This window comes from Anguilla rostrata, chromosome 1 (genome assembly GCF_018555375.3).
Source record: "Anguilla rostrata isolate EN2019 chromosome 1, ASM1855537v3, whole genome shotgun sequence".
NCBI lineage: Eukaryota > Metazoa > Chordata > Actinopteri > Anguilliformes > Anguillidae > Anguilla > Anguilla rostrata.
In genome coordinates this window covers 50648228-50662153 of record NC_057933.1, presented here as the reverse complement: position 1 = coordinate 50662153, position 13926 = coordinate 50648228, and the positions used below count along the sequence as shown (strand labels likewise).

Below are 13926 nucleotides of genomic sequence, written 5' to 3'. Positions count from 1 at the left end.
ATGATTGCAACTATCTGCTGTAAAACCATACAGGAAAGATACAGTCCTTGTTTTAAAATCCTTTTTTGACAGCAGTGATGATAATGAAAATCCCAGCAGAAAAAAAAGAATGACTGAATGGATGAATGAATGAATGAAGCACGTAGACCATTTCTGTGCATTGCATTTATTTTCAGTTTCAGTGTGGACAGAAGATTAATTATGAAACATTGTATACATTGAGTTGACTATTAGTATTTTCACCAGTGCTGACCCTACTGCCAGGAATAATCCCTATGTGCTTGTCAGAGAGAAGAATTAAAATTAATCATTATTTGTAGTATCGGTGACCATTTAACGGTAACAGTAGAAGTAGTCAAGTAGGCTACTATTATTGGAAATGCGGTCGCGGTATGTAAATATGGTAATCATAGGTTACATGTATTACAGTTCTGCAGACAGCCTACACTGTTTTGCTGGTAACGCTGTACCACTACCCTGATGACGAATGGCTTGTTCCATCGTCTAATTTCAGAACGCATCTGAGTGGTGTATTGTGCACGCTGAGCACGGAGCGCCTTTACCCTCAAGAGCAGATCCGACGCACTCTCTTCGGCTGTCTCAGTCCGCCCTAACCACTCTCTGCGATTTACAAAGACGTCAGATCTTGCCTTCACAGCATCGCTTTCTCCGACTGTCAAAAACCTTTTGGGACTTGAAACATAAATAGATCATTCTGATTCACCTTGTCTCTCCGCGTGCCAATTTTCAAGTTTGATGCGCTTTTGTGTTTTCGAGTTACGAGGCAGGGAAATTAATACAACGTTTTAACAAGTAATCTCTGCTTTACAAGAACGTGCAGTAAGTACAGTTATCGCTTTCCCAAACACAGGGAATAGCTAAGCGAGTAGGCGAAACGTTGTATAACTGCATGTAGTCTACAAACAAACGAAGCGTCACCTGAAGCGCGTCTAGATTTAATGTTGTTTCAAAGCATTTTCGTAATTTGTCCTTATTTTTAAAAAAAGTTAGTTCACTTTTTTTCTTCTTTTGCAAGACCAGGCTTTTTTCAAGTCATCTAATGTGTGCTCATTGTATCCGTCAACTTTACGGTCCTAACATTAAATTCTGAAATTATTCGCTGAGAACATCAGATAAAAAAACGAAAATATGGAGAATGTTACTTCCATTCCAGGGAATCAGACTTTTGGCAACTGGACCGAATACAGTATTAAATACAAAGTGGTGAGCATATTGTTAGTTACCCTTATCTGTGGGGTTGGGATTGTGGGCAACGTTATGGTCATTTTAGTGGTCCTCACGACCAAGCACATGCGGACACCCACAAACTGTTATCTGGTGAGCCTAGCAGTCGCTGACCTTATGGTGTTGATCGCAGCGGGTTTACCGAACATCACCGACAGCCTTTACGGACATTGGGTGTACGGATATACCGGATGCCTCTGCATTACTTATTTCCAGTACTTGGGCATAAATGCGTCCTCGTGCTCAATCACAGCATTCACTATAGAAAGGTATATCGCCATTTGTCACCCGATAAAAGCCCAATTTCTCTGTACACTTTCCAGGGCGAAGAAGATAATCGTGCTTGTGTGGGCTTTCACATCCCTCTACTGTGTCATGTGGTTCTACCTGTCGGGCATTGAACAGAATGTTTACGCGGGTAACGTTACGACTGTCAACTGCGCTTATAAAGTGTCCCGAAACTTCTACTGGCCAATATACTTCACGGATTTTGCGGTATTTTATGTACTGCCCTTAATGCTAGCCACTATACTGTATGGTCTTATCGCAAGAATTCTTATTCTAAACCCGCTACCTTCGGACCCCAAAGAAAACAAAAAAAAGTTGAAAAAGGATTCCAGTCAAGGAAATATGGGAATTAGTTCAAAAAACTCCAATTGCACCAGCAGCACGACAGCTGCCTCGCGGAGACAGGTAAGATACTGGTGTTTTACAAATACTGAACCATTCCATTATTATTATTATTTTGTTTGTTGTGGAAATCTGTTGGTCACTAGAATCGTCTGTGGTTAGGTTTAAATCGCAACAGGATTGCAAGTCATAATCTTTTTCTTAATTTTTTTATTACCAAGCCCCAGCTGATATCCGAGCCTTATTAAAACCACAAAGTATGACCAAATTCATACATTCGTTACATCCTAAATTCGGTGCATATTGGAAATCTAACGTACAAGTTTTGGGACGGTGACACGGAGTTTTTAAATAAAACAATATGAGATTAAAGCCCGTTGGCATTCATTTCAGGATATGTGCATCCATGTTTGGGCGATCTGTGCAGCACTTCTTATACATAGTCCCCCATTTTAGGGGACCAAAAGTAATGGGACGGTTGGCTGCTCAGCTGTTTCTTGGCAAGCTGTGTGTCTTCGTATCATGTCAAAATCAACTGTGTGATACATTGTTAGGAAGCAAGAATGCACTGGTTAGCTCAGCAATAACAAATGTATACTTAAAAACGGTATAGTTCTGGGACAAAGATGAGAATTAACCTGTACCACAATGAAGGAAAGAGGAAAGTGTGGAGAAAGAAAGGAACTGGTCATGATCCAAAGCACCCTCCTCCCATCTGTGAAGCATGGTGGTGGGAGTGTTATGGCTTGGGCATTCAGGACTGCCACAGGAACTGGCTCACTCGTCTTCATTGATGATGTAACTGCTGATGGCAGAGCAGCAGGATGAATTCTAAAGTGCATGAAACCATCTTATCTACTCAGATACAACCAACTGCCTGAAAACTATCATTGGATGATACTTCAGCTTGCAGCAGGACAATGACCACAAACAAGTTTTTCAATGCCAGAAACCTTAATGATCTTCACTGGCCAAGTCAATCACTCATCCTGAATCCAACTGAACATGTGTTCCACTTGCTGAAGGCAAGAGTGAAGGCAAAAGGATCCAGAAATGAACAGGAACTGAAGATGGCTGCAGTATAGGCCTCAACGTAGGGAAAAAGGGACTTTCACACCGCTAAATGCAAAATGGAACATCCCCAAAAAAGAAACAAATGGCAAGGTATTTTAAAAAAATAATAATACATTTTATTTTTAAAATGAAATGTTTATTGTGCGAACATCATGGTAAAGTGTGCCAATGCAAGGTGATAAAAATGGATAGTGGGCAGACTTCAGTGAATTATGACCTTCTTTAGTGATGTCTATGGGTCGCGGTCTTCAGGCAGTCATTGAATACAAAGGATTTGCAGCCAAGTACTAAATGTGATAACTTTATTTCAGATTATGTGAATTTGTCCCATTACATTTGCTCCCCTAAAATTGGCGGACTACATATAAAAAAGGTTATAATTCCTACAGGGATCACCCAGTATGGAATACCCTCAAGCAGTCTGCACTTTAATCACGTACTCATTGCTTTATTTTAAATACAATGTGCTGGATTACAAAGCCAAAACAACAACAATTATGTCACTGTCCCAATACTTTTGCTTTTAACTCGTATATGATGAAGGTTGTATGCTGGATACCTAGAGATATTAGTTGTGGCACTTGGAAGTTGCATAGGCAACTCAGATATTGCTACTATATGGGTAATGTAGGTCTAAATTCTTTTCGGCTAAAATGTTTCTACCATACATGACTGAAACTCAGTCTATTTCTCTTGGCTGTAATCTTTGTCGGAATTTGACATCTGAGCGATAACATAAGGATGTGAATGCCAACTAGGAACCTCGTTGCTTAGCGCTTACCTATTGAAGATAAGTATTATGTTGTGAAAAGTTCCACGTGTTTGCCAGTAATAGACACTGCATTATTGCTACTGAAGTGCCAATGAAAGGTCACAGAGTCTGGTAACCTTTTCCATTTATTAATCGATGTGATTATTTAGTTATAGCCTATATTTATTTACTTTAGTTTTATTATATGATTACAATTACAGCAGCCATAGAATTAATTGAATACTCTTGTTATACATACAAGTAATAGGAATAATGGTTCTTGTTGCAGCGTGCCATACAATATTTTCCTAAATGTTCCTTTCCTGATGAAAAATAAATAAACTAAAATTTCTTGAATAAATTGCCATTATTTGATTCGACAAAGAAGAGGAGATATTCAGCAGCTCTGTATTGAATTTAAATACAAACAGTTAGTTATGGAGAGAGAGCCAATTTCCTGTATTTGCCAGGATCTAAACAGCTGGCAGAGGTTTCTGGAGAAGTCTTATGTTAGGATCTACCAGACTTGCGATTATCAGATAGAGTATAACCTTGGGGGTGCATTTGTTGTAGACACAAAATTTGACTAGTTCGTATTAACTAAATGATGTAAAATGCTTGTGGAAAAACCAACAAAACTCTGCATTAATTTTGGCCACCATAGTGTGCACATCCCTGCTGGTCAAACTAGCCGAGTGTTTGCACACCAATGTCAATGTGGAGGTCCCTGCAGTTGGTCTAGCGAACAAACATACCGTCTTTTTATTTTCTTATTTTTGCAGCACAAAATACAGTAACTTTAAAATAATGTCCATTTGTTGAAGTTTCTGCATCTTTACCGCAGCCATTGTTGTGTTTGATGTGGCGAATGTAGTCACTTCTATGTTTCCCGTTTTTGGATGTTCAAGCATACTCCCACCTTAAGCCCCATGTGACCACATCAGCTGTCTGATTCTCCTGGGCTGTAATGTCTCAGAAGGTCATCTGTCCATAGGTTGTCCAGACAGTGGACTGTCTCTGTGGCCTTATTCCACACCTTGATTCAGTTAAGACAAATGAGGTTGAGACATAGCCCCTAGTCCTGTGGAGGTGGGGCTGGGGGAACTGCAGGCACACAATCTGCCTTTGGAATGACATTAGAGAATTCACAGAGGTTGAAGACTTTAGAACATGGCAGTAATCTATACCACTTATGCTGGGAATTTATCAAATTACCAAAGGTCATCATGATTTAATATGGGACCCATTCTAGAATGCCCCTCAGCCATCAGCCTCTTTCCCAAGCAATGCATTACACTGACTCTCAGTGAATTTCAAAACATAGATATTCTTCAGATCTGATTGGGTTTTGGAATGCTTAAAATAGGGCCAGGCCAATATTTTATATTATTGACTGATTTTATTGAAGGTATGACAGTATTTGATGGTATTTGACTTTCCAATACAGATTACACCAGAAGTGAAATGAAATATATTGTAATTCTAGAAAATTAAGAATACATCAAAACAGTAATAAATGTTCCTATTTAACATGAACACTGAACTGGTCTGAAATATTGAAGAGTGTTCAAAAATTGGTTAGTAATCATCAAAAACACTAATGTGCAACCTGCAAATGTTACTATACAAAATATTCAAGCATATAGGTTTGAAATTAAATGAAAAAATATACTTCCAGATAGGGCTGGGCAATAAACCATATTGATGATTATCTGATGTTTTTTTAAAAGCAAAAACAATCATCGCCATGTGCCGTATTGGCTTTCTTTTGTCTTTTTGTTTAAACATACCTGATGCGGTAGTAAACATGCAAACTTCAGAGTTCACAAAATGCCATTCCTATCTATTGGATGTCGATCCAGGGGCCATAACCAGCTTTTATTTTTGAAGTTCACTTCCTGGTCTTGTTGAGAAACGTTCTCTAATGCCAGCGCGGTTCACTCCAGTGCAGTTGGACAATATTTTCATATTTAGTGGGCCAATCAGGGACAGTGACAGCCGAGTCACTGTGCATCACTTTGGGGGGGCAGTATCTTGCACACTTACACTGTAGTGGATGACCTGGACCCGGCCTGGATTTTGTGATCATATAAGGGTCCCCCCTTTTCTTACCGTTCAGTCTCTGGCTTCAATTTTCACAAAAACTGCACTTCTGTGGCTTCAAAGTGCTTTTTGCAAGCCCATGGACATTCAATGGGTGGCATCACAGTCATTTTGTCTGTATTTTTTAGTTTGTGGTGTTGATATGACATCCACTCCACAGTGAGGCCTTGCAGCTTCGATGTGATTGACAAAAACCCATCACATGATTACAAAAAAGAAATTACATTTGTTATTACGCTTAAAAAACATTTGATAATCATCAATATGGTTCACGCAGCCCTACTTCAAGGTATTCCATGATTAAAAAGTTTTTTTGCAAATTCTTATTGTTCTGTTGCAATGTACATTCTTTAATATTAATTGGTCTAAAAACTATAAAATACTGTTGATGACAGTGGCCTATTGCAAAACTGCATACTGTTGTGTGAATTTATACGGTATATTGCCCAACCCTACCATGCAAGTGACTAACACTTTGAACAAATGAAAGTTATGTTTGTGCCTTTCTGTGTTGGCTGCTTGATATGCTGTCAGACATCACATATCTTGGCTACCAACATTGCTGATCTGGTTACTGTTTAAAGTTGTACTCATCTCAAGTGGGCAGTGCAGTCACCACGTGATGCAACTCTGCCAGCCTAGTTGTCTCTAACTCACCAAATCTATTCAGTGTGATAACAGATGGACCCTCTAATACCTCATATTAGCCTGTCATGCTCATGAAGGCGGTTTTTCTTTAATGACATATCAAGAGACTTTATTGGTGCTTTATCGTTTTGATTTCCCCAAATGCAGATATATCTATGGATGCCCTATATCAGCTGACATTATCTGCTGACCAATATATTGGTCGGGCCTTAGCATAAAATCAACATTCACCCAGATTCAATATTTGCTCTGTTCTTGGAAAGCCGACCAGGTTCATCTTTGTAGTAATTATTGTATCAATCTTAGATGTTCCCATTGCATCAGTCAATTCAGCTTCAGTACTTTGATGGCTAGCCTAATATTTGCTTGTTTACTTTTTCTGAATTTACATCAGGTACTCATATTGTGTAGATTTAAGCCTGCAAAAAATTGTATTTTTAAGGTAAATTCCAGGCAACATTCAGAAATAAGAAGTTTATAACTATACAGTTCTATCTGCAGATAGTATAATTTTGAGTCATCAAGCTTTCAAATTTTCAAGTCTTAGCATTGGTCATCATTTCTTCTCACATTTCTATTCAAAAAATGTATTACCAGTTGTAAACATAAAAATATGTAATCTGTTGTGTAACAAAATGGCAAGACAAAGGGTCATGTCTTGCCATTTTGCTAAAAAAAAAAAATCCCTGTATTAATGATAATAATTCAAAACTGCAATACAACTGGAGCTTTCATTGGGCTGCATTGTTTTGCTTTGGATGGATATGTTTTATTTAGCTTTCATCTCACAGTTTGAATATAGCTTTTATCAAATTTAACCTTAAGATTTAAATGAGTGCATTAAAAATTGAACCATTTCTGTAAAAGTAACCAAGTTTACTTGGCCATGGTCCATTCTACACATAAAAGTAAATTGCCATGGAGGTACTTTGGCTTAGATGAGAAGAAGAGTCAGTCCAAAATATCACTCATTTTGAAGAATGCCTATTATTATTATTATTATGATGTCCCAGCTTTAAATAATAAATCATCTTGCATCTTGTGTTGGATGACATTACATGGACACCACATACTTGTGCTCTCCCAAACTGATAGGGGAGGCTGCAGCAATGAGTGTGAATAAAAATAAGATTGGGTATTCTGAATTGGGGTGAAAAAGAGGATGGAAGCATAAAAATGCGGCGGTATGAGGAGGGAGAAGCGGCAATTCCAGGAGTGGATAGTCATTAGTCGCATGGAGAGAGAGAGAGAGCGCCCCCACACCGACACAAAATAAAATAAACAAACACCTTCACCCTTCCCCCTCACGGTTTCCCGGCAAAAACATTGAACTAAAATAACAAACTGAAATAATATAGACCAAAAAAGCAAAACCAAGGGGCAGTTTTTCAGCTCACCGTTCATAGCTGGCCAGCTTTTCAGCTGACCAGCTCTTCCAGCTTTTCAGCCGTGGGTTCTGTTTATTTTTGTGTCTTGGCCTAAAACTGTGGAGAGGAAAAAGTATTTTTTAAAATTAATTAATATTATTAAAAAGACAAATTACAAATGTGTAAATGTATCATATAAGGTCTGAGAAGGTGGTGCAGGTGCAGAAGTACCCCTCTGGGACTGGTGGTAGGGGTATGTATTTGTGAAATATTCTCAATGTATTATCTAAGAACCAAATGTGAATCTTGCCAGAATGCTCCTCAGTGTTATTTTTTATACAACTTTGTTAGTTGGGCTTGTTGCTACTGTAATTTGTAGCTTTTTTGCTGTTTTGTCTTGATTGGAGTGATTATTTTCCTCTGTGTGTAGGTTACAAAGATGCTGGCTGTAGTGGTGATCCTCTTTGCCCTGCTCTGGATGCCTTACCGGACACTGGTGTTGGTGAACTCCTTCCTGGATCCGGCATACCTGGACCTGTGGTTCATACTCTTCTGCCGCCTCTGCATCTACCTGAACAGCGCCATCAACCCCGTCATCTACAACGCCATGTCACAGAAGTTCCGTGCCGCCTTCAAGAAGCTGTGCAACTGCGGGCCACAGCGCTCGGAGAAGCCTGCAGCCTATAGCGTGGCCCTCACCTACAGCGTCATCAAGGAGACCTCCAATGGGGAGAGCCCTGACCACTACACCACTGAGCTGGATGACCTCACAGCCACTGAGGAGTTTCTTCCCAGCAAAAGACTGTCGTTTGATGACAGTCACCTGTCAGGCAAGGTTACTTTCAGCAATGCCTGATTTGGGGGAAGGGGTGGCCATTAAAATGTATCCTGTCCAAGTGTCACTGTCTTGTGATCAGTATTGCCTATCTTAGCTCTACTTAGGAGCTTTCTTCTGCTGATTTTTTTAAAGCCAGCTGGTGGTAGTTTAGGAGTGTATGAATCGTAGACATTGTTTTTTTTTTGCTACTGATCATGTTTGTCAGCTGTGTACGTAGAAGGTACAATTTATATTGTGTCTGTGTGCATTCATGCATTTATGATTAATAAAATTACTGATCTGCTGGGTCTGTAAATGTCCATGGGGCTAAGGCCATGTGGCAAAGATCCCATTTGAAAAGCAAGATAGACTGATAAATTATGCTGAGGGTTTGCTGTTCAATCACAAAGACAGTGTTCTTGTTTCTCACAGGGAATTGCTTCACTATCCTGCAATTATAAAAAGTTCAACCCAATGTTCCCGTTCTGATTTAAATCAAAATACGGACAAAATTATAGTTTTGTATTACATGGATTCCATCAGTTGTCATTGTGCCAGATTTATCTAATTGCATGCAAAAAAAGACTACCAATTTCACATTCTGAAAACCGGTGTGCATGTGTTGCATTGTACCACACAATGCCCGACGAATGGGAATGGTGTTGAGTATTTTGCTTTAACATGATGATTCATTCAGGTACATATTTAAGATGGTAAATATTTTATTTTTTGGTGATGTTTTAATTGCAGTTTTGTAAAAAAGAAGAAAAAAAGAGAAGTGTAACTTGAATTGAATGTTTAAATATATATTTTCATCTGTATATGTTGAAAAAAACAATCATTGATGTGAAACTGAGTTCAGGGTCACTGAAGAGAATGAATCGAAGTCCCATGAGTGATCATCCTGCCCTAGGGGTCATGTGACCTGTAAGGTGAGCAGTTTTTTGTAGAGACACAGCACATGGGACCAGAAAAAGGAACCTGAATTTGACTCAACAATGGGTCTTATCCAAAAACTGCTCAAACCAGTTGGCAACATTACAGTGTTGTTCTTACCGAAAAATATAGTATTCAAAGAAAAAAAATCTTTATTTACTTGTACTGATTTTTATTGCTCATGGTCACTAGTTGCTGCTCCATTTACATTAAATTTTATCCTGGTATTCAGTGTCTTATTAGAGGCTGAATCGTAATGAATACTGAATAATACAAATTTAAAAAAGGAAAATCATGCATCACTCCTAGTCTTGTATGTGAAAACTCAAAACTAAAGAGTAAAGGACTGTACCAGGGTACACATGGGGTCGTTGATTACTATTTTATGACAAAATGAACAGGAGTGGGAAGAGTTTGGAGATGTTTCTGCCACTTTCAATACTAATATTGAAGAAATACTAACGCCTGTACTAGCCAGCACAGTTATCTGAGTGTTGGGTTATACTGCTGTGGCACTCGGATGGTCAGCTCCACTCTTTGTTTTGGTCATTTATATCATATTACCTTCACTGTTGTGATTTCTGAGATTCCTCCCACTGTTTGTTACAGTTGAAGGGTGGTCTTACATGTTTGGGAGGTGAAGCTGCGTTGGGTAGAAGGCAAAGAGAAAAACGAGAAATTACCTCAGAGCTAATAGTGAATTTTTTTCATTTTTGTCTATAGGACTTTTTATCCTTTTTATTCTTGAACTTATTTACATTCTTAAGTCTTTAGATAGTTTCTGTTATCAAAGCCTTTCTGTTGAGAGACTCAAATCGCAAAAGACAAGATTAATATTTATTCTTTCAGTTGTGTTTGAAATAGCATCTTGAACTTTTATTTATAAACAAGCTTATCCATATACATTTGAAATAGGCTACATTTGTTATTGTCCATAGCTGTGCTCTTTGAGGTTTGTTAAGTGACATTGTCTACCTGACCTTGAAATGTCATCTGTGAATAACACAGTTTACGTCAATAATGACACTAAATAAAAGTGGTCTATAATATTGTACAGTTTTTGTAGTTTTGTAGATTTTGTGAATGGGATTTAGAAAATGCTCAGGAAACATAAAATGTGGCTAATGGTCAATATATCACATTAACAGAGGCAAGGAGTAAATGTACAAGTCTTTTAAATAGCTATTTTTTTCTTTCAAAATTTTTTGTGGACTGTGAGTTCCATATTTTTTATGGGCAGACCGTTTATTTACAGATGGTTGGCAACCCCAGGTGTCACTCGTGCGGAACACTGCACTCTCAATCCTCGTGCAATTTAAGGACAGAGAAACAGCCTACTGCGGCCACAAAGGCACTCAAGCCAGGAGATGAGGTGAAGCTCTCATCCCCCGTGTGGGCGTTAGGCTTGCACACAGGGCTGAAGGAGGAACCACACGTGTGCATTTCAAACAGAAAACTTCAAAGCAAATTCAAGAAAAAAATCAGGGAGAAGCTTAAACAACTATTAACTGTCCTGACCTATAAGCCTGAGACGTGGTGCATGGTCTGCTTGCAGATTACTGCTAAAATGTTTCATTTTAGATGTTTGTTGAATGAACCCTGATTGAACTACCACACTCTTAACTGGAGGACAACGTTGGATCACTCATTTCCTTTGGCTGCAGCAAATTCTGGGACTGGGACATGGAATGAGCTTCACAGTTGTCTCTGTGATGAATAACAGTGTGACTTTCTCACTGCACACCGTACAGTTTGCCAGCTTCATTTGTTTTTCCGCATCCAAGCCTACACCTCAGCAGCCAAAATGTTTTGCAGACGCATCTCTGCAAGGCTGGAAAGAGTCAGAGAGCTCAAGTCTTCAATAGAAGGGCCTAGATTACCTGAGGCTAATGGGACACAGACTGAGCAAACACCATTCAGGAAGGGATTCTGAACAGTGTGGTAGATGCCATGATGAAGCACGGCCAGGAACATCCAATATTTATCTATGGAAAAAATACTGTGACACAGGTTAGGACTGCTGATCGGAACTTGGCAGTCAGAAAACTGCCCCACAGGCAATTTTGAATGCTCTGTGTCAATGGGTCTGTCATATAAGCTTTGGATGTTTCAGCGGCTTAACTGTGTGGAGATAATGTAGTGACTCAGATGGTTACAATCTGTTAACTATTTATTATTTTGTTTTTGTATTTGTATTTACATACAGTAGATATGGTCAAAGTTCCCTTACAGTGGGAGATCAGTTAGCAATGCATACAAGTCAGCTGTTCCTGGTGCAACAGAACATGGTTGCAGACACCAAAAGACAGGGTTCCCTAAACTGGTGGACAGGGACACCACAGGAGTCATTAGCAAAGTGGAAAAATAATTCCCCTTTGAATAGCACTCAGTTTTATAGAGTACATATTTTAGATTTACAAATAAAACAAAGTATATAAAGTTTACATGCAATTTCTAACATTATTGTCACTGTAAGTGATTAAACACTTTTTTTCAGTTCATAATGTATTGTGTCCTATTGTGCTTAACACGTATCTGATAATACATAATTTCATATTTGACGCAACATTGCCACTGCATATTAGCCCACGGCTTGTCTTTGGGCAGAGGATGGTTATCTTTGTAAGGATTCCTAGACATTAAAAGGTTTGGGTTACCCCTGCCATAACACAGTTAAAAGCCTCAGTAATCATTTTTAACTCCTTTGTTTAAAAACATCAGTGGGCCGTGAATAGATCAACAATTTGTACACCTGTACACAATATTAAATGTGGTTTTGAAATGTTTTTGCAGGGGAGCAGACTAACATGGATCACTTTGACATATGGATACTTCTCTGCCGGCTGGCCCAGTAGATATGCATTATTTTAAGATGCATTGTAGACATCAAAGTGATTGATCTCTCTGCTGACACGTATTCTAAACACATCTCACTAAACACTGGTGTCAGCACAAATAATGCTTCAGCACCAAGATAGAGTATCTGAATGACAAACAGGCATGGGATGAGTTATAGCATTATAATCAAGCTTATATTAACATGGCCAAAAACAAATCATTTACACAATAATATGCTGCAGTCTGTAGAAGCATCATCAGTCATTTATTATATTTAGAGGATAAATAGTAATTGGAATTCTACCATGCAGTATTAATTTAGCTGTTTAAAAAAAGAGAAATAAAATGTGTTTACTGCACTGTCCCATTTTTTATTGTTGATTGTGCTGTACAATCTAGAACTGATGTAAAGGTTTTTCAAATCCAGTACAACTGTTTTCCTGTAGTGTTATAATGGAAAAAGTCATTGTAATGTTTCATTGTGGTGTTTAAATTGCAGTCTGTGTTCTAAACTAAGAGTGATGTAAGCCAGATGTGTTTTTGTGGCAGTCATTGAATTTTTCTAGGGGCAGAATTCTGAATATTTCAAGCTATTCAACAGCATTTTTGAGATGTCAAAAAAAAAAACTTTTGAAGAAATCATTTCTTTTCTGCTTTTCTTTCGTGCAATGAGGACAAGCTGCAGTTGCTGGCCCAGAACTTTCCTCTTTCTATTTGCCCACACCATTCAGTTTTCTTCATGCATAAAGGACATGCTGTGATGTTTTCTTTTGTTTCTTTGGGAGAAAATACATAACCCTGGAAATAGGTTGCAGCAAATCTTGGGTTTTAATGCAATAGCTCAAGGATGGACTGGCACATTTAAAAAAAAACATTATGATAAATGGAAATGTCTTTGTGAAACAAATAATTTGTATAACCAATTAAAAGTCATGCCTGTCTAGTGCTCAAACATTTTGTGCATCATAGGTACATCTTTGTTGCTTTGTTGGTTGGTGTTTTATATTTTGTAAGCAAGCTTTAATAAATTCTTAATGTTTTGGAGTTCCCTGTCATTTTCATGCATACTATACAGTACATAGGAGATGCAAATGGAGATTGTGGTTGGCAACCTCCCATTGAGATAATAATAATTTGATCTGGGAGCATAATAAGATGAAAACCATTTTATTTACCAAGTAATAATTTACATATTGCAATTTTGTAAGTAACAGCTTTCATTGTAACATTATATATAATTTTAATCCCCTCATGAGACAGCATTCAGTGTAATTGGGTTTTAAATGCCAGTTATCACAAAGGGTAGCTAGGATACAACTTTTTTATATTTTCTTTGATACTGAATTGTATATAACTCAGGAGATTTAATAATTAAGTACTTTTCACTTTTACATTTGGGGCATATGCTATTGAACAACATGTTGTCTCTTTCCTTATCTGGCCTCATTTATATTAGTGGATCATTATTTTGGTGGATATAGTGCCTACTGAGGCATAAGCTATTAACTTTGATAACA

The 13926-nt window shown here is 38.2% G+C and overlaps 1 protein-coding gene across 1 annotated transcript; it reads left to right on the top strand.

Moving 5' to 3' along the window:
- Nucleotides 1–459: 459 nt before the first annotated feature.
- Nucleotides 460–13453, top strand: trhra (thyrotropin-releasing hormone receptor a). The gene is made up of 2 exons (XM_064341022.1): nt 460–1938; nt 8249–13453. Exons 1-2 carry the CDS (start codon nt 1150–1152, stop codon nt 8672–8674), a joined length of 1215 nt encoding a protein of 404 aa, XP_064197092.1. The 5' UTR covers nt 460–1149; the 3' UTR covers nt 8675–13453.
- Nucleotides 13454–13926: the final 473 nt, after the last annotated feature.